At 37.3% G+C, this 22706-nt stretch overlaps 2 protein-coding genes across 2 annotated transcripts in view; both read right to left on the reverse strand.

Moving 5' to 3' along the window:
- On the reverse strand, positions 1–17554 carry LOC140142923 (uncharacterized). The gene is made up of 7 exons (XM_072164952.1): positions 17495–17554; positions 14059–14165; positions 12820–13156; positions 10726–10832; positions 3983–4319; positions 3114–3194; positions 1–2535 (listed from the first exon to the last, which is right to left on the reverse strand). Exons 1-7 carry the CDS (start codon positions 17532–17534, stop codon positions 2159–2161), a joined length of 1386 nt encoding a protein of 461 aa, XP_072021053.1. The 5' UTR covers positions 17535–17554; the 3' UTR covers positions 1–2158.
- A 904-nt stretch (positions 17555–18458) lies between these two features.
- Positions 18459–22706, reverse strand: part of LOC140142921 (uncharacterized) — a 38112-nt gene continuing 33864 nt past the window's right edge. The window contains exons 10-11 of the mRNA XM_072164949.1: positions 21015–21206; positions 18459–19383 (exon numbers count right to left, since the gene is read on the reverse strand). Of these exons, the coding sequence (XP_072021050.1) occupies positions 18509–19383; positions 21015–21206 (1067 nt within the window). The 3' untranslated portion in view covers positions 18459–18508. The remainder of the gene's footprint in view (positions 19384–21014; positions 21207–22706) is intronic.

A 22706-nucleotide genomic window follows, 5' to 3' on the forward strand; every position in this document is an offset into this window, starting at 1 on the left:
AGATCATGTATATGACCCACTGCTTAAATCAACATCACTTCCGGGTAACGAGGATGCGTCTATAGCAACCAAGTTTCGCGGGAAAAGCAGTGGACCAGTTCATCTGTGATCAAGCCATCAGCCAAGATGGCGAAAGCTCAGTTCTGTGAGTAATATTTATTGGATTTGGCTAACATAATTAACCAGTTTATAAAAGCAGATTAAGTTTGACAAAGTGTTGTATGCATGTAAAATCAGCTGTTTTGGGCAAGAAGTAGATTTATCATTACTGACAAAAATGCGAACAAAGTCAAATTTTTAATATTGCAATTCATTTGGGTGCTTTTTAGAAAAATTTCTTATAATAAAAAAAAAAAGATAAAAAAAATCAGTGCTGTATTTTTTGGAATAGGGAGTAATTTCCAGTGACTCATACGAGTATAGTGTACACACTATACTAACATTGGAAATAGATTAGGTGTTCAAAAACATTTTTGCAGGAATGAATATGCCTTGTGTCAATAAATTTTGCTTCAAATTCTTATGCTACATGTATATGAAGAGTTCAGATGCAACAGCTAATAAATGTCATTTTCAAGTTTTTGAGCTATAAGGAAACTAACGTTTTGAATCTATGATCAAAAGTAGCACACATTATCTTATTAATTTCTTTATATTTTATGAGTAATATTTGCTTATATCTCAAATAGAGAAAAATGGATATATTGGTTTTTGTACCTGAACTCTTCATATACTCATGTATGGATAATAATCAGTAGGTGCACAAGGGATTGTGCAAAGTTTATTTACAATTTCAGTGACTGTGGTTGCTCTTGTAAGCTCTGAATGTCATCGGTTCCTGCATGTCATCGTCTATCACACAGTAGAGGATATGGTCCACATCGTTACGGAACACGCTTGTTGATGTGCGCACTTGCTGCGCGTAAGTAGCACGTTGTAAGCGCAGTGCGTGTTCAACTAAATCTGAAAACATGTTTCGCTCATTTTAGAATAAGGGGAGATTTCCTGACCTTAAGTTTTGTAACTTATTTTTTCCTAAATAAAACTAGTTTTAGTTATGAAAACAGTAGTTAGATAATTGAATACCTCAGTGGAAGAAGGGCCCAACTCCAATTTTTTACAAAAATGAGTTAGACCCAGCATTTTATTTCCAGCAGACTGATCTTCCTTGTGTGTGAAAGATGAGCCAAAATCCACTCTCTAAATAGTCTTTCACGTACACTTAATCATGGTTTTCATGGAAGAAAGGCCCAACTCCATGGAGTTGGGCCCTTCTTCCACAAATATAGGGTTAAAGAGGAATTTTGTTCATCCATGAAATCTGCTTTTCACTACAATAAATTTTCTTGCTAACATATTATTGAGTTCTACTTGTGCAATTAATGGTGATTACGTAATTTCTGTAGCTATTTATAACACAGAACTGGCACTTGCAGTATATTAGTGGAAGAAGGGCCCAACTCCAACTCGTATTAAGACCTGTACCGCTGCCATGGAAACATCAAATATAATTTCGAATGTATGTACTATTGTATGTTCATGTATTAAAGGTCCCCTGAAGATGAAAACGTTCTGTCTATAAAACTTTTCCAAATATTAAGTTTTTTTCTTAATATCTCAAAAACAGTTTTGATGGAGTTGGGCCCTTCTTCCACTCAGGTATTCAATTAATAGTAATTACCATAGTAAATTGGACCTGCCTGTCATCTATCACACGGTAGAGGATAATAAAAACAAAAATTCCTATTGTTTATTCACTAACTATAGAATGCATGTGAAGGGATTACAGTCCAACCCTCCTTATTCAAACTTCTTATATGAATCTATCTATTATCCAGCTGCAAGATCTTAATAGAAAACATGTTTATAATAAATTTATAAAGCTCTGACACCTAATTTTCATGTTTTGAAGTATTTAACAGGCCATACGTCGTATCTATGCTGCAAACAGCAGTCAAGTACCACCTTTCAGTGTTATTACCCCGTATTGAGGAATCCTTTGGTTGTCCCAAATATAGGATTTTGTACATTCAATGCAGAATTATACATAATTCACTTATCCAGATTTTCACTTATCCAGCCAAAGCTTGGTCCCATCATGGCCGGATTAAAGAGGTTGGACTGTATATTGATTTACAAAATCTTTCACAGCATACTCTTATTCAAAATACAGATGTCGGTACACCGACTGTGATAACGGAGGTTTAAAAGTCATAAGTACTGCTAAAAGCTGTGCAATAGTGGCATTGTTGGCATTGTGATTCTTCCAACTATCCAACATAGCAAACACTTGTCCCCAAACGGTGGAATTTTCTTGTTTCCAATGATATAGCTTACTAGTTGGAAAGCCCATGTGAATGGCCAGTTGCTCCCATTCTGAACCCAGGTTAGTAGCAAGAGTGCTCAGTGCTTGAGTTGATACAAGAGATAGAGGAGATCGTGGTTTCATATGACGAAGGATGACTTGGCCTGTATCAGTACTGCTGGTTATTCTTATACATTTAGCTGTTCCACTTGGTCCACTGTCAGTAAGTACTAGAGAGGAAAAACAATGATATAATCATTAATCTATAAAACTGCAGATTGCATTTTTATACTTAACTCTTAAAAGCCAATTAACACAAAGCAATTTCAATTGCAAGACCCATTAATTAGTTCACCTTACAGTAAGGTATGTTACATTAGATTGCATACACTATCCTAGAGAGAAGAGCAGCACTCTACTATTATATATTATATCCTTCATTAAAGGAGTATTTTGTGATTCTAGCATCCTCTTTTTATGACATTTTTCAGTAGATATCCACGAAAAACACCTATTCCCAAAATTTCAGTTGATTCCGATTTTGTGTTCGCGAGTTATGCATGATTATGTATATTACACGGCTCCATAGACAATGCGTTGTAATTTCGTTCTGGTGCACCATAACGAAATTCAAATTTCACGATATCTTTGCTAAACGAATTATTCTGCAAGAAATATTTTGTACATAAACATTATGTAGCCAGAGGTTTCCAGTGATATAAAAATCTCAACTTTTTTTGAGAAAAGTGGGGGATGAGGCTGTGGATCACGAAATGCCCTTTTAATGTATTCTGAAATCAAATCTTACCTGGTTGAGAATAAATCCCTGATGGCTGCTGAAACTGAAGAGATGCACTTTGTGTTGTCACAAACCTTAAACCCATTGGTCCTAGAGGAAAACAAGTACAATCAAATATAAAACAAATGTAAGGATATCTGGAGTTTTTAAAAACTAAGCACGGTTATGTGTTAAAATCGAAATTGTTAAAGAAACTTTGGATCCTGCGGAAAACTTTGTTCCAATTTTACACATATCAGATGGGGCAGCTGTAGATGTACTTTCTTTCACAACATTGAAATTCCTGATTTTAGTGACGTTGCATCTGGAGCAAATTTTATTAAGCGCAGCTTCAAAATGTGAGTGTTCACTCAAAGTGCTCTTTAAGATCAGATGAGGAGTGTAGGTGATGTCAGATTCCAAGAGGATCAGCTCCTTGGAAAATGTAAAGAAATAGTTTGAACTGACTTCTCTGCTTAGTCAATCAATGCAGGGCACCAAGAAGACTGACAGAGGGCTGGTCCCACCCACAATTACAGACAAGGCAACTTTTAGGCAAGGCATGCTGCCTTAAGTTGGAGCTGCTGCAAATGCTTGAGATCACTTTCGCGTGCACCCACAAAGCAAATTAATAAAGAATTGGCATAGTCCAGTCGAGATAGGACCAACCACCTGACAGTATTATGACAAGCATCCTACAATATGAAGCAGCAAATATGCCATAGGTTTTGTATATGAAATTAACAGTTCTTGAGTTTCAATAAGATTTAAATTTGTTGATAATTTTGCAAAAGAGAAAATGTATTAAACTTGCAGAAAATAAATAAATTCTGCAATACCCTATAGTCATATGGTGACTGGAGAATATTTGTTGTTTATTGATAGTCTAAACCACTTACTTGATTGCTGAACTGATCGTGCAATTTCTTGTTCAGTTTCAACTAGTTTTTGATAAACAAAAGTTTGTTCTTCCCTCAATACACTCAACAATTTGGTGTATCCAACATCGCCTTTTCTTGGCAAAATATCCAACAGGGCTTTGGTTTTGGCACGCGCTGTCCTTTCTGCACTTAGATTGTCTTCGTCAGCTGCTGTGAGAAGAAGTTCACCAACAAGGTTCTGGATGATGGTATCAACTTCCAGGTTTTCCATCATGTAGACTCGAACTTTGCGTAAAACGTCTCGATGACATTTTGTCATTGCTCCCATGCTGCCATGTGGGATTAGAGTGTCAGCCTGAGTGAAAAGGAATGGAAAAAATTATAAAGATGAAATATTTGTGGTGGGATGTGCCATGGGATGTATAGGTTTAAAACAGTGATCCGGGCACTAAAATACACTTCAAATTTTAAGATAGCATGACTACAGTACATACAACTACATACTTAAACTTGGCACTGTACATAACTACATATGAGTATGATACGACTCCATACTAAAGTTAAAATTGGACCCCCAACCACCCCTTGTAGGGTCACTTGCTTCTTCCAAGTTCATGTACCACGAACACTCGTTTTTTCCTTGAATCAAATTCACTCACTCTATAAAGTTTAAATTCACACTTCTATCTCATTTCCATGACTACACTGATTTACGTAATCAGAAAAGACAAGTTAATGTGTCACAGCAAAATCATGTGATTGATTGTGAGGGAGCAAAAGTTATCGACAAAGACTCTTGCAGGCAATCAGAAACAATGTGGATCAGAAAACAAACGGACAACCTTATCAACCTTGATGAAGGGACATACTCACTAAAATCATGTATATGACCAGCTACTGCAAAGAACTGTACACTCTAGAGATGAGAGTAGGAGTGTTGCTGGTTCATCGCATTACTGATGAAGTCTTCCGATCGGAAGATGTCTAAAACGTGAGTAAATTATTGGACTTCTAAAACATAATTTTACCAATAGTATATTAAGACAGTTTATGGCAATATCACCTTTATTAACTGTAGATTCATGCATAAAAGTGTTGATTCGTAGAAAATAATCTACAGTTTATTGAATAGACTGACGTCATAGCAATGTATTAAGTCGATATATCCCATCAGTATACTATTCTAGGTGTCTAGAATGCCATTTAATGGTATTTTGGCAGCCATTTTGAAAATAAGCCCTCTAGCGGGAGTTCCCCACTGAACCCAAAAATTCTTATTCAGCACCCTTGAAAGTACAAAAAACATCTTCAAACCTTCTCCGCCTCGTTAGACCCACCGGGTATATTCTACCTCTACTACTTACAAGTTGACCTCAAATGACCTTTGACCTCAGTATATGACCTTGAACCAAAACCAAAAAAAAGTAGCCAGAGTTTCTGACCATGACCCACCTATCCTGAAAATCTGAAGTCAATTCGCCCATCCATGCCCGAGATACAGCATCCGGATGGACGGATGGAAGCACAGACATTGCAAAAACAGTATGCCTCGCAGTGGAGGCATAAAAATCATTTTCTTGGCTAAGAAAAGCATAAGGGGGTCCTTGGTGGGGGTTAGGGGGCGAATCCCCCTGAAGCTGTTGCTTTTTAGTGAACAATAGGTATAGACAAGGCGGTTCTCGAACCACGAGTCTCGCCTGCTTTTGCGACCGCCTGCATTTGCAATTACTTTTGGTAGAGGTAAATGAATTTGGCGGTTATCGGCTGGGCACGATTATCTGGCTGATGGTGACTGTACCCACCAAGAGTCATGCCCATGCAACAGTTTTTACTAATTTGACCTCAGATGACCCCTGGTGACCCTGAAATGACCTTCCAAAAATTTGGCTCTAAATGTTGACTGTACCCACCAAGTTTCATGCCTATCCGACAGTTTTTACTAATTTGACCTCAGATGACCCCTGGTGGCCTCAAAATGACCTTCCAAAAATTTGGCTTTAAATGTTGACTCTAGGCACCAAGTTTCATGCCCATACGACAGTTTGTACTAATTTGACCTCAGATGACCCCTGGTGACCCCGAAATGACCTTCCAAAAATTTGGCTTTAAATGTTGCCTGTACCCACCAAGTTTCATGCCCATACGACAGTTTTTACCAATTTGACCTCAGATGACCCCTGGTGACCCCGAAACGACCTTCCAAAATTTGGCTTCAAATGTTGACAATACCCACCAAGTTTCATGCCCACCCGACAGTTGTTACTCATTTGACCTCAGATGACCCCTGGTGACCTCGAAATGACCGTCCAAAAATTTGGCTTAAAATGGTGACTGTACCCACCAAGTTTCATGCCCATACGACTGTTTTTACTAATTTGACCTCAAATGACCCCTGGTGACCTCGAAATGACCTTCCAAAAATTTGGCTTTAAATAATGACTGTACCCACTAAGTTTCATGCCCATCCGACAGATTTTACTAATTTGACCTCAGATGACCCTTGGTGACCTCGAAATGACCTTCCAAAAATTTGGCTTTAAATGTTGACTGCACCCACCAAGTTTCATGCCCATACAACAGTTTTTACTAATTTGACCTCAGATGATCCCTGGTGACCCTGAAATGACCCTTCAAAAATTTGGCTTTAAATGTTGACTGTACCCACCAAGTTTCATGCCCATCCGCCAGTTTTTACTAATTTGACCTCAGATGACCCCTGGTGACCTCGAAATGATTTTCCAAAAATTTGGCTTAAAATGTTGACTGCACCCACCAAGTTTCATGCCCATACGACTGTTCTTACTAATTTGACCTCAAATGACCCTGGTGACCTCGAAATGACCTTGTAAAATTTGGCTTTAAATGTTGACTGTACCCACCAAGTTTCATGCCCATCCGACAGTTTTTACTAATTTGACCTCAGATGACCCCTGGTGACCTCGAAATGACCTTCCAAAAATTTGGCTTTAAATGTTGACTGTACCCACCAAGTTTCATGCCTATCCGACAGTTTTTACTAATTTCACCTCAGATGACCTCTGGTGACCTTGAAATGACCTTCCAAAAATTTGGCTTTAAATGTTGACTGGACCCACCAAGTTTCATGGCCATACGACAGTTTATACTAATTTGACCTCAGATGACCCCTAGATGACCTTGACCCACTAATCAATACTAACCGGTTCTGTCTCGGGTCAAGATGCACCCACCCACCAAGTTTGAGGAACGTGCGACTCATAGTCTCCGAGAAAATAGGCGGAAAGCAAACTTTAACCAAAACTTTAACAAATTTGTCACATACACCCCCCCCCCCCCACACATACACCCCTACACCCCTACATACGGAAAAGTGATTATATAGTCTCCTGCCTTATCAGGCGAGACAACAGGCGAGACAAAAACCCATAAAATCGTCACAATTCAACCCCTGAATTTGACCAAATTCCGTTCTTTCCTCTTTTCTCTTTTTTTGCTCTCCTTCTTTAGGGGGAAATTGCCCCTGCCTCCCTGTGGTGCCGCCCCTGTTGAAGGGTTCTTTATTAAGGGTTCCTTAAAAGGTTCTTCAAGCTTAGAAGTTCTATATTTGTGGTTCTACAAAGAACCATTTTCTTGGCTATAGATATAGAACCTTTTGTTGGAAAATGCTAGCACATATAAATGCATCAATCCACAAGAACAGCACTGCACGTACCACAAGGAGTGCACACCCATACAATTATTGTACAACATTTACGCACACCTCGTATATTACTAACATTTGCTCTGATTGTTTTCAGTATCTAGGAGTGTATGAATGTAAATTATTAACTTCTAAGAAATAATGCTCTTGATGTAGGTCTTGTCTATGACGTGTTGTTTGGGACCCAGGGCTGAAAATAAATACTGCTGAGTCAGTTTGGTGGTGATGGGAAAATTGAGTAATTTTTGCAATCAGGATGAAAAAATAGGGACGGCGGTCCCAGATAGGTCGTCCGAAGATATGGGTAGTGAACACCACGCAGAGTAAATATTCATGTCAAACTTTTTTTTTTCATTTTCAGCCAATTTACAAGTTGACCTTAAATGACCTTTGACCTCAGTATGTCACCTTGAACACCACCATTACATCGAAAGTTCCCATAATGCAGTTTGGCTCAAGTTAGGTTGCATTTGGATGTGAACTGTTATATGTAAGACCAGATTTTATATTTTCAGCCTATTTAAAAGTTGACCTCAAATGACCTTTGACCTCAGCATATGACCTTAAACACCACCAATAGATGAGAGTTCCCATAGTGCAGCTATGACCCAAGTTTGATATAAAATTAAATCGATTGAGCCCATATTAATTGGTCAGCTGTGAGTTTTAAAATATTGAACCAGACGTAGTTGAGTACAATATTTTAAAACTCATAGCGAGACCAATAAATATTAGGCGTAAAGCATCCAATTTTATCACTATTATGTGTTGGATCTAATATGGATTCATCAAAACATAATAATGGTTACAGACGGATGTGAACTGTTCATGTGAGACCAGATTTTGTATTTTCAGCCAATTTACAAGTTGACCTCAAATGACCTTTGACCTCAGCATATGACTTTGAACACTACCAGATCTGCTGCGTTCAGAAGATTGCTTTACTGTAATTATGAATTGAACTTTGCCTAAATATTTGCTTTTGGTTATTACTTTGTCAATTGTACTTGCTTTGTATGTTTAATTTATATTTTATCACTTTGTCATATATAGTTTTTATACTTGTTTTGTATTTCCATTTACTTTTAATATCCTTGATTCTATTACCTCCACGACCCATTATTCAAAATCGCGCACTGTGATTTGTTGAAACGCGTCACGTGACAGACCATTAATTAGCGATAAAGTGTCAAGGCAACGAACTTTATGTTCTTCTATCATCACAGCCACAGCACACCTGCTTATGTAGGGGAGAATGGAATGTCAGGGGTGTGCTATTGTATGTGCATACCTGCTTATAGGGAGAATGGAATGTTAGGTTGTGTTATTGGAATGTGCATACGCTTTGGCTGCCGTATATGCGCTCCACCTTGAGGTAAACACCTTGAAATATTTGGGCAAAAAATTTGATATTTTCTCTTTAAATCACACTATTTTGTGGTAATAGAATAGAAATAAAGGGTGCAGCATTATCCTTTACACGCAAATAATGTGTCAAAAAAAGAAAAAACGTTTTAATAATGGGTTAGGCTGCGCCTCACCCATTATTTACGCTTTTACTGCCTCGACACATTATTTTCGTAAAGGATCACGCATGATACCCTTTATTTCTTAATTAAAGGGGTAACCCTATTGGTTTTGGATATGGATTGTCTTTAAAATTACATAATAATATCAAATATCGCCTCCTTTATGCTGCTTTGTGAAAAAACGAGAGCATTTTCAGCGTAAATGTGAATAAATAGCCAAATTTGCAATCCAATACCTTGGTATACGTGAATTTACGAATGCTGACATAATGTACAATGCCCGGCCCGAATTGAACGGAAAATGGTTTTTTTTTCGTACCGTTTCAGAAAAAAAGGAAACAAAATATATTTCCCTTGCAATATGTACATTTCAAATGAATATAAAAAAGTTTGGGTAAAATGGAGAGGAAAAAAAAACCTTCCGAGACCGGGTTTTGAACCGGTACCTCTCGGTAAAAACAAACGCGCTAGTCAATTGAGCTATTTAGCACACCACGCTTATTGTTGCCGTTTTCATAACTATATATGGCGCACCGTCTCCTCAGCAGTTAGTGTGGTTCGCTTTTTTCACAGAATGTGTATGACGCGAAACCAAAGTAGCTGTTGCGGTGACTGATATTTCGTTCATAATTCCCTCCCAGAAATCCAAAGTATTTACCATTGTTTACAAACTGGTATACCTGTAAAAACCGCTGTGATTCATGATTTCTCCGAAATACATCGACTTGGGCGTCAAATTTCAGGATAGTAATGAGAAAAATAGTATCTATTATGTGATACCAAAACCTCATCAACAATGAAAAAAATCGGGGATGATGCTGTCGATCGGGTTACGGACCTTTAATGATGTAATGTAACATGTAAATTTATGTAGCAACACGGCCCCAGGGAAGACCAGCTCAAGGGCTGATCTGGGCTTTTCTGTGTATAAATAAAATTGAAATTGAAAAATTGAATTGAAATACCAATAGATGAGGTTTCACATAGTGCAGCTAGGACCCAAAAATTGGATCGATTGAGCCCATATTTATTGGTCGAGCTATGAGTTCTAAAATATTGCATGAGACGTAGTCGAGTCCACTGAATATTTTAAAACTCATAGCGAGACCAATAAATATTGGGCATAAAGCACCCAATTTTATCATTACTACAATGTATGTTTCGGATCCAATATTTTCACACACTTAGATGCATCAAAACATAATGGTTGAAATAGGATTTGAACTGTTTGATGAGCCCAAATTGTTGACGGACAAATGGACGGACGGACACACGACTTGTGATGCCACAAGGTCTTTTCCTTCGGACTACCTAAAAAAGCAAACCAGGGCAGTCCAGGGCTGGGTTTTGGGTTTGCAGCCGGTTTGATCAGGTCGGTGAGTGAAATTAACTTGCCCCACTCAACGGCACGAGGTATGTGCTATAAAATAAAGTTATCCAGAAAACACCAAATTATTTAATGCAACATTTATTATTTGATCCTGAAGTCATTGCAAAAATTTGCAAAATCAAAATGCTGGCAAAATACATTTTATGTTTACAGTATAACCTACTTGATTTGTTGACTCTGCTTTTAGATCTTCTGCCATATCTGGTGTTATGGTCTCCTTCCCAATAAGGAAGTCTAACACTGGTGGGTCAACTGGATTCATACTGTCAACTAGTTTTGAGTAAAAACAAAAATTATTATTTGCACAACAGCATAAAACTAGAATTACGCGGTTCGTAATTAAGGTGGCCCCCACACAAAGGTGTGTAAACAACAAAGGTTTGTGAATACAAATAATATGCAATATGTTAATAAGCTCATTGATATTCATAAATATGCAAATAACATGACACAAAACTATCCGACACATCAGGCCACCATATACTATCACTAGACCGTGTTAAGGTGATCGGTTATTGCATTTAAGCTGCAGAGTGGATTAATGAAAATGAAGGCAACTGCAAAAGCGTGAGGCAAAATATGCAAATAAGCTCATTAATATTCATAAATATACGCAAATAACATGATACAAAACTATACAGCACATCAAGCTACCATGACCAATCACCAAACCATATTTGAAGTTGATCGGTTATTGCATTCAAGCTGCAGAGTGGATTAATGAAAATGAAGGTAATATATTCAAGCTCATTAATATTCATTAATATGCAAATAACATGACACACAACTATACAGCACATCAGGCTATCATATCCTATCACCGTACCAACTACCAATTATCGGATGAATATAAAAAAGAATGAAAGAAAGAAAGAAAGAAAGAAAGAAAGAAAGAAAGAAAGAAAGAAAGAAAGAAAGAAAGAAAGAAAGAAAGAAAGAAAGAAAGAAACAAACAAACAACCAGGCAACCATTTGGATGATAACATAAGCCCCACATATGTGTGGGGCCAAAAACAAAATAATTTGTTAATGGCTACATTATGAATGTGATGCACAATACTCAGTATCCAGTATAACCACCCATATCACAAATAATTTCCCCAGTCCTATACTAACTTATAAATCATGTATACTGAGAACAGCAAAAGCCAAAGACTACTCTGATTGGTGATTTGTTTTATGCAGGGATGGGCAACCTTTTCAACTTGGCAGGCCAGAAATTACCAATAACAAATTGACATTATGTAGCTATTTTTCTGCAAGAGTATAGTAACTGAGTTAGCTACCTTAAAGCAAAATTGTAACATTTTCATAAAAACACACTTTTAATAGTTTTTTACCAAATGCTAGTTTTCACTATCAAATATGTTCCCTTTTAATTTTGAGCCGAACAAATGAGGTAACTCAAAGAAAATCGCGATTTCATTCCAGCACCTATATCAACAATGCGTAGATCGTTAATGATCGGCTTTATGTGTTATGAACATTCTGTAGATTCACACATTGATGATTTAAATTGTGAATGTATGGATAAATTTGACGCTAGCCATGAAAAACTATATAACATATTTGAATACAAATAAAACTTTAGCTTACATTTATATCCGTGTTAGCTATTTTGTTTTATTGGTATTAACTATTGGTGCTTGTGAGTGCACATATATAGCTGATACATGTATGTGCCCAAAAGACTAATTTGCAGAAATCTCTGCATCCCCTTCACTCAAAGCGCTTTTTAAGATCAGATGAGGAGTGTAGGCGATGTCAGATTCCAAGAAGATCAGCTCCTTGGAAAATGTAAAGAAATAGTTTGAACTGACTTCTCTGCTTTACTGGGAGTCAATCAATGCAGGGCACCAAGAAGACTGACAGAGGGCTGGTCCCGCCCACAATTACAGACAAGGCAACTTTTAGGCAAGGCATGCTGCCTTAAGTTGGAGCTGCTGCAAATGCTTGAGATCACTTTCGCGTGCACCCACAAAGCAAATTAATAAAGAATTGGCATATTCCAGTCGAGATAGGACCAACCACCTGACAGTATATGACAAGCATCCTACAATATGAAGCAGCAAATATGCCATAGGTTTTGTATACGAAATTAACAGTTCTTGAGTTACAATAAGATTTTAATTTGTTGATAATTTTGCAAAAGAGAAAATGTATTAAACTTGCAGAAAATAAATAAATTCTGCAATACCCTATAGTCATATGTTGACTGGAGAATATTTGTTGTTTATTGATAGTCTAAACCACTTACTTGGTTGCTGAAATGATTGTACAATTTCATGTTCGGTTTCAACAAGTTTTTGATAAACAGAAGTGTGTTCTTCCCTTAATACAATCAGCAATTTGGTGTATCCAACATCGCCTTTTCTTGGCAAGATATCCAGCAGGGCTTTGGTTCTGGCACGCGCTGTCCTTTCATCACTTAGAAAGTCTTCGTCAGCCGCTGTGAGAAGACGTTCACCAACAAGGTTCTGGATGATGGTATCAACTTCCAGGTTTTCCATCATGTAGACTCGAACTTTGCGTAAAACGTCTCGATGACATTTTGTCATTGCTCCCATGCTGCCATGTGGGATTAGAGTGTCAGCCTGAGTGAAAAGGAATACAAAAAATTATAACGATGAAATATTTGTGGTGGGATGTGCCAAGGGATGTATAGGTGACCTTAAACACCACCAATAGATGAGAGTTCCCATAGTGCAGCTATGACCTAAGTTTGATATAAAATTAAATCGATTGAGCCCATATTAATTGGTCAGCTGTGAGTTTTAAAATATTGAACCAGACGTAGTAGAGTACAATATTTTAAAACTCATAGCGAGACCAATAACTATTGGGCGTAAAGCATGCAATTTTATCACTATTATGTGTTGGATCTAACATTTTCACACACTTGGATTCATCAAAACATAATAATGATTACAAACGGATGTGAACTGTTCATGTGAGACCCGATTTTGTATTTTCAGCCAATTTACAAGTTGACCTCAAATGACCTTTGACCTCTGCATATGACTTTGAACACTACCAATAGATGAGGTTTCACATAGTGCAGCTAGGACCCAAAAATTGGATCGATTGAGCCCATATTTATTGGTTGAGCTATGAGTTTGAAAACATTGCATAAGACGTAGGATAGAGTCCAATATTTTAAAACTCATAGCGTTTCGGATCCAATATTTTCACAAACTTAGATGCATCAAAACATAATGGTTGAAATAGGATTTGAACTGTTTGATGAGCCCAAATTGTTGACAGACAAATGGGCGGACGGACACACGACTTGTGATGCCATAAGGTCTTTTCCTTCAGACTACCTAAAAAAGCAAACCAGGGCAGTCCAGGGCTGGGTTTGTGCTATAAAATAAAGTTATTCAGAAAACACCAAATTATTTAATGCAACATTTGTTATTTGATCCTGAAGTCATTGCAAAAATTTGCAAAATCAAAATGCTGGCTAAATACATTTTATGTTTACAGTATAACCTACTTGATTTGTTGACTCTGCTTTTAGATCTTCTGCCATATCTGGTGTTATGGTCTCCTTCCCAATAAGGAAGTCTAACACTGGTGGGTCAACTGGATTCATACTGTCAACTAGTTTTGAGTAAAAAACAAAAATTATTATTTGCACAACAGCGTAAAACTAGAATTACGCGGTTCGTAATTAAGGTGGCCCCCACACAAGGTGTGTAAACAACAAAGGTTTGTGAATACAAATAATATGCAATATGTTAATAAGCTCATTGATATTCATAAATATGCAAATAACATGACACAAAACTATCCGACACATCAGGCCACCATATACTATCACTAGACCGTGTTAAGGTGATCGGTTATTGCATTTAAGCTGCAGAGTGGATTAATGAAAATGAAGGCAACTGCAAAACGTAGGCAAAATATGCAAATAAGCTCATTAATATTCATAAATATACGCAAATAACATGATACAAAACTATACAGCACATCAAGCTACCATGACCAATCACCAAACCATATTTGAAGTTGATCGGTTATTGCATTCAAGCTGCAGAGTGGATTAATGAAAATGAAGGTAATATATTCAAGCTCATTAATATTCATTAATATGCAAATAACATGACACACAACTATACAGCACATCAGGCTATCATATCCTATCACCGTACCAACTACCAATTATCGGATGAATATAAAAAAGAATGAATGAAAGAAAGAAAGAAAGAAAGAAAGAAAGAAAGAAAGAAAGAAAGAAAGAAAGAAAGAAAGAAAGAAAGAAAGAAACAAACAAAGAAAGAAAGAAACAAACAACCAGGCAACCATTTGGATGATAACATAAGCCCCACATATGTGTGGGGGCCAAAAACAAAATAATTTGTTAATGGCTACATTATGAATGTGATGCACAATACTCAGTATCCAGTATATAACCACCCATATCACAAACAATTTCCCCAGTCCTATACTAACTTATAAATCATGTATACTGAGAACAGCAAAAGCCAAAGACTACTCTGATTGGTGATTTGTTTTATGCAGGATGGGCAACCTTTTCAACTTGGCAGGCCAGAAATTACCAATAACAAATTGACATTATGTAGCTATTTTTCTGCAAGAGTATAGTAACTGAGTTAGCTACCTTAAAGCAAAATTGTAACATTTTCATAAAAACACACTTTTAATAGTTTTTTACCAAATGCTAGTTTTCACTATCAAATATGTTCCCTTTTAATTTTGAGCCGAACAAATGAGGTAACTCAAAGAAAATCGCGATTTCATTCCAGCACCTATATCAACAATGCGTAGATCGGTAATGATCCGCTTTATGTGTTATGAACATTCTGTAGATTCACACATTGATGATTTAAATTGTGAATGTATGGATAAATTTGACGCTAGCCATGAAAAACTATATAACATATTTGAATACAAATAAAACTTTAGCTTACATTTATATCTGTGTTAGCTATTTTGTTTTATTGGTGTTAACTATTAGGCGCTTGTGAGTGCACAGATATAGCTGATACATGTATGTGCCCAAAAGACTGATTTTGCAGAAATCTCTGCATCCCCTTGGATATGTCCCTGGTTTCCTAGTTCACAAAACATTCTAGACAGTGTTACAGGGAGATGAATATTACCTGGTAATAATGTCCAAAACAAGTTAATTATCACACCCATATGCAAGAATCTAGAACGCAACATTATACAGACCGCAAAAGAATTAAGGTACCAGTTATGTTCACCCCTGTATCATTAGCACCAATCCGGCTTGAAATGTGGGGGCGGACACACGGCCAAAATTGTTAAAAAGTGACTGAAAAGAACAAAAACTGACAGCTGATTCATCTCTGTTTAAGTGCTCATATTTAACATGTACATACTCTGCGTGTGGCGCACCATCGCAGGGGAGCACTGTGTTTTAAAGTTTTGTTTCAATCAACATTGAAAAACATGTTTGTTGGTAAAATGCAAAACTGATCATTTTGATAGCCCAATATCACAATTTATAACACGCCTGCACACATCTTGCAATTCTTCTTCCCAATGAACTGATCCCACCAAAATTCATGAAAAGCCCTTTTGTTACAATACACCAGTGCACAAAAACATTAATAATGAAGTGCAAAAACATAGTTTAAGAACGAATTAGCTGCAATGGGGTCATTGCCTTCTCACAAGCTGCACACACGTATGTAGCGTGTCGTAGGGTTAGTATACAAATATATACTGACATGAGAGGTTCTGGTTAAAACTATGGGCCGAGGTGAGATCAATAGTACTATTTTCCTGAGGGGCATCGCCCGAAGGAAAATAGTATTAATTGATCTCAACGAGGACCATAGTCTTAACCAGAACTTGAATAAAGGCAGTATATATTTGTTTTATATACTTCATTAATATGTTCTTTGTTCATTGATTGGTTAAAAGAAAATTATTTGACGTTTTGACTCTCCAGCTCCTATCCTGAGTGAACAGCACGACCAATTTAAGCACAACCTATATTTTTGCCCTTCCAAAAAATCGAATAGGCTAAAATCGGGCTAACCAATTACAGTGCTCAGCATGAAATCACGCTATGGCAGTTTCGCGTGCGTGAACTGTTCCGTCACATCAAATGCTCGCACGCGGAAGGCATGGTCAAAAGTACTATTTACGGCTTGGAGGTACTATTTACGGCTCATCCGGGACATTGCAAATACTATTTATATGGCTTAGAGGTACTATTTACGGGTAGGAGTACATGTACTGATGGTAGAACTATTTTTGGTCATGTGATCCACTTTTAACCAATCAATGAACAAGAATATATTAATGAAGTATATAATGTGTAATATGCATGCGTAAATCGACCGCACTCTGTGTAATCTTGGCTGGTATCAACTACTCAACATATTGGATCTGCTTATCGTCTTTGACATGATAAACAATTGCAGTTTTGGCCATGTGGTGTCATTGTGCACCCTGGGTGCTATTACTGTATACTAGGGGGATTCACAAAAAATGAAATTGGTATTTTTCAATGGGACACCCCTCATTTTGTTCATTTTGGTAATAAAATTATACCTGCAAAATATGAAAAAAATTCAAAAAAGTTTAGGGGGTGCTACCGGTCAATGAACTTTTGTACACAAAGTCAATGCAGGTATGATTTTATTATCAAAATGAACAAAATGAGGGGGTGTCCTGCTGAAAAATACCAATTTCATTTTTGTGAATCACCCTACTGTATACCACCCTGGGGAACTTTCTGTATAGCTGTCAAAAGGTGGGAAGAAATTTGTAGGCATTGTATCTGTAATGCGGATATAACATTGAACTTTCTGTCTGGATAAACCATCTCTTTGCCCAGAATCTCAAGTGCTTTGGTTTAGAGCATTTTTTAAAGATCTGGTGCTTCACAAAAAAATAATATCATTCATGAATTGATCAGTTATACTCACCTTCCTGGGCACCTTTCACAAGTTTTCTTGTCTCTTGCATATGTTCTTTTAAGCTGTCAATATCTGATGCATGTATTGAAACAAATGAAAACTAGAAACGTCACGGTTTTCGACGCCTTGCCAATTGGGATGCCTCCACCATGGGGCGATTTAAATTCAGAAAGATATTATAACAGCTAAATAAGTGATAAACAAACAAACATAACCTCAAATGACCTTTGACCTCTGTATGTGACCTTGGATACCACCAATACATGAAGGTACCCATAATGCAGCTACGACCCAAGTTTGGTTGCATTAGGATTTACACTGTTCATATACAAGACTAAATTTTAAACAAAAGTAAAAATAATGATATTTTACAAGTTGACCTCAAATGAGCTCTGACCTCAGTATATGACCTTGAACACCACCAATAGATGAGGGTTCCCATGTCGCAGCTGTGACCCAAGTTTGGTTGCAATAGGATTTGAACTGTTCATACGAGACCAAATTTTAATTTACAAGTTGACCTAAAATGACCTTTGCCCTCATTATATGACATTGAACACCACAGTTTCTGATCATGGCCCACCTATCCTGAAAATCTAAAGTCAATCCGCCTATTCATCACAAGATACAGTATCCGGAGGTACGGAAGCACATACGGACAGTGCAAAAACAGTATGCCTCACGGTGGAGGCATCGAAAATTATAGATTATCTGGCACAATGTGATCCTCTAGGACAGGGGTTCTCAATTATCAATGTTCAAAAGCCATTAAATTAGGTCAAACATATTTCAAAGGTGCCTGCTTGAAAGCTGTCTGAATTTACCCCAGCATTTCAGCATTTTTTGGAAATATTATGTACTCCAAACTTATCTGAGTTGAGCTTATGCAAGCTTTTCCTGCCCTAATTTACCACAGGGATTTTCTTAAATATTATTAGGCCAGGTATTCTTGAATTAATCTTTAATATTCTGGGATTTCCAAGCTCATTTCAAAGGGGCAGAGCAGGAAAGTCTATATCAGGCCTAATGATCTATATACTTGCCTGCATTCTGGATAACTCTTGCAACTACAGGATTCCCGCCTATATACAGGATCATTGTGCTGAAAGATGCTGCTACTTGTTTGCGTCCTTGTTCATCTCTTTTAGGAAACCTGTTCATATGCACCAAATTTGATATGTATTGTAGAGGTAGAGCATGAAATTCTATCTCAGGCCTAATGATCTGTTCTTCCCTTTCCTTGGCTGAAGTCATTGGAGGTGTATGGCATAGGTGAGTTGCATCTACTGCTGTTTGGTATTTCTCTATTGCAACTACAGGATTTCTGCATAAATACATCATCTTCGTCATTGTGCTGAAAGATGCTGCTACTTGTTTGTGTCCTTGTTCATCTCTTTTAGGAAACATGTTCATATGCACCAAATTTGACATGTATTGTACATCGAGCTTGCTATATGATTCACTGATAGTCTCAACAAGAGACTGAATGTACACTGATCCCTGGTCTGTACACATTGCATCTTCACTTAAACCTGGTAAAGCTGCATAACTAATAAAGAAATCACGGTCATGAATTGGTATGGTTGGTATGTCATATAGCTCTTGTGTCTTGGTGACACCACAAGGCTTAATAAAGAACAGCTTTGGCTTCCCTTCTAATGATGGGCAAACTACTGGTATGAAAAGTTGTATCAGCTTAGAAAGTGATATGGGTGTTACATCACCGCCATAGAGTTCACTCTTGCTACCATATCCTAATATGAAGCATATGAAAGCATCAAACTTGGAGTGGTCTGTTTGGCGCTTTGAATCCAGGACTTCATACATGGCAGATGATGTCAAGTTGGTGTGTACTTCAACCTTATAATCAAGCTTTTCAAATAGGCACTTCAGCTTTTCTGAAATTGGGAAGAACAGAATAATACATAGCAATATTTATTATCCATCACTATACTAAGGAATGAAATCAAAAGGTTCTGGGCGGTTCCGACCGGCTGCCATTGTTTAGAACAATAGCAACCGAACGGAACCACAAGTTGACCTCATCAAATGACCTTTGACCTCAGTATATGGCCTAGAACACTACCAATAGATGAGGGTTCCCATAGTGTATCTATGACCCAAGTTTGGCTGCATTAAGATTTAAATTGTTCATATGAGACCAAATTTTAACTAAAAGTCTTAAATAATGATATTTTACCAGTTGACCTCAAATGACCTTTGACCTCAGTATATATGACCTTGAACAACACCAATAGGTGAGGGTTCCCATCGTGCAGCTACGTCTCAAGTTCGATATAAAATTGGATCGATTAAGCCCATATTTATTGGTCAATCTATGAGTTTTAAAATATTGGACGAGACGTAATTGAGTCCAATATTTCAAAACTCATAGCGAGACCAATAAATACTGGGCGTAAAGCATCCAATTTTATCATTATTATGTTTTGGATCCAATATTTTCACACACTTGAATTCATCAAAACATAATAATTAATGGTTGCAATACTCAAGATTTGACCTGTTCATACGAGACCAAATTTTAATTTACAACTGGAGGTATGTACGGAAGCATGGACTGTGCAAAAACAGTATGCCTCTCGGTGGAGGCATAAAACTCTATCTGTGGTATGGCTAAAAGCTTCATCATACTTCTTGGCATTCACATCTACTAGATTCAGGTCCAGGGCATAATTTAGTGATCAGATTTTGCATAGCAAAAGTGCTATACAAAATTCTAATTGTATGCAGTTTCTCAAGTTTAAGTAGCAGATTTTATTCCCTCCCGATTTCTTAGTCTTAGCGAATTCTTACGTGTAATTTATTTTCGTTCAAACGTGACGTAAAATACACCAAGGCTCCCGCTAGCCTTCAAAACCTATGTGTCCGATCACACAACTGTAAAACCTGGTCGGGAAATGTGTTTCCCACAAAATTTGTGTGTGTCCGTACATGTTGATGTATTGGGCAACAGGGAATACAATTTTACAAAGCCCCCGATCGCTAGTATTGCATTGTATTACATTGTAGTTTGATGCAAATTTTTGATGATTTCCTTCCATTTTCCTGATGAGATTTTAAAGATTTACGTAAATATTATTGTCAATAACAAATTATGTGAATGCAAACTTGCTGACACTGTACGATAGCTTAGAAAGTTGCATTTGTGCTCTCATGTTTCTTCACACATCCTGCTGCCGACCGTAAGAATTTTCATTAACTGTTTACCTCGCAAAATGGGAGTGGTTAAATATGAAAGGTCAAAAACTTGTTTACTGATTGGTCCATTGGTCTAGTCTATATGTTGCTAAAATATTGATTTATGCACGATGCAGGTTTAGAATATAATAAAAATATTTATTTTATTTCATGAAAAGTAGATTGAGTAACTTTATACTTGATGTCATGTTTTGTAAGTGGTAAAATTTTGCGATGCATCGAAAATAATGAATCACAAGTGACCTAGATTGAGTAGCAATGCGATGTAGACTAAATTATGCCCTGTTCAGGTTCAATAATCTATACTCACTTGTATCCGCTGCATTTTCTGTCCTATCCTTGATATGAAGACCTGTTACAGCCTTTCCTGGGATGATGTCTCCATTGTTAATGATTACACATAGGCCATGAGGTTTATTTTTCATGGGATAATGGAGATGCTCACATACATCACAATCAGCAGCTGCTGCTTGGGGTTTCTCTTCAGGTTTTGTTGAGGCTCCTGTGTCATTATACATGTAGATTTCAAGAGAATATTAGAAGTTTATGTTTATTTTTAAACAAAACATAAGCAAGAGATATAATTACAACAACCTACATACATGTATACCCAACATAGAAAACGTTTATATGTCAGGTTGAATAACATATAGTATATAAAAACCTTATAATAGGGATGACCAATGAACCATCAACTTGATTAGAACACTCCCATAGACATGCAGCTGCAGGGAGCTCAGCTGTGCACTGCTAGCACAGATATTTCTAAATTGAGCTCATTCTTTAATTTTTCAACATTTTTCTGTAAAAATTGCGGAAGTTAATGCCAATTATATGTTGTAACTATCCTGCAAATTACAGCAACATAACTTATTTTGTTTTTCTGTAAGTGCGAGTCAAAATTGGTCCATCGCCACAGTGCGCTTAATAAGTTAATTGCCAGTGGCTGGGTTCAGCACTGCTCAAGAACAGTGTTGCCAAAACTTTTCAGCATCAAGGCGCGGCGCATTGACTCGCCAGGCCGGGGTAAAGGATTTTCAAGTAGCCCAATTTTTAACGTTCCAAAAAGCGTCCAATACCGGATATTTGGGCGGATTTACCCAAATTTAGAACGCAAAACACCCAATTGGGCGGAAAAGCACTTGACTTTAAAACTTCCGGTACTTACTGGGAAGTTACTGACCGATCAATAAATGGTCACAAAACCCATTGTAATTTCAATTTGGAGCTTCAGGAACTCAAAACCTTTATAAATCGGCTAAATTGAAAGGAAAATACATCAAATTACTGCCGCGGCTTGAGACTGGCAAAAGTAGCCCAATTTTAGGCAAGTAGCAGCATGCTTTTTTGAGTAGCGACAAGTGATTGCCAAGTAGCCCAATTAGCGCCTAAGGCGCAAGGCGTTAGCATCACTGCTCAAGAATGGCACAAAATATTCAGATCAATAGGATCAGGTGAAAACCTTGGCCTACTGAGCTGTAATTTGGCAGAGTTGCCAGTATACCTCTATCATACCCTCTGTAAAAAGGTTAAAAAATTGAACAAGTAGATCTCGAGTTACAAATTAAATCACCAGCTTCCCTTTAGAATTTCCATATTCCTTTCAATATCTTCAATATGAAAGGTCAAAATTTTCAATTGATCGTCGGCTTTTCTTCCTAGCTACATACGCTTTAGGTAAGCTGACAATATTATTTATAAGATTTCCTGCAGTAGAACGGACGCGCCGCATCTATTGTTTTTTATACCGCAGGCCGCCGACACAATTAGTTGTTATCAGCTAATCTGTTTTATCACCGAAAAGTGTGAGACTGATCAATAAACACCCTCGCATCAACTCAATACGAAGCCTACCGCGGTAAGCTTCCAGCACCGATCTATTTACATAGGCCTACCTAAGGCTGCGATCACATAGAAGTATACTATTCGGGTATACGGTGCACGTTTTACAGGTGCACGCGTATATAGTTAAATCGAGCAAGGCAATTTCATAGTACCGGGT

Source organism: Amphiura filiformis, chromosome 20 (genome assembly GCF_039555335.1).
Source record: "Amphiura filiformis chromosome 20, Afil_fr2py, whole genome shotgun sequence".
Classification (NCBI taxonomy): domain Eukaryota; kingdom Metazoa; phylum Echinodermata; class Ophiuroidea; order Amphilepidida; family Amphiuridae; genus Amphiura; species Amphiura filiformis.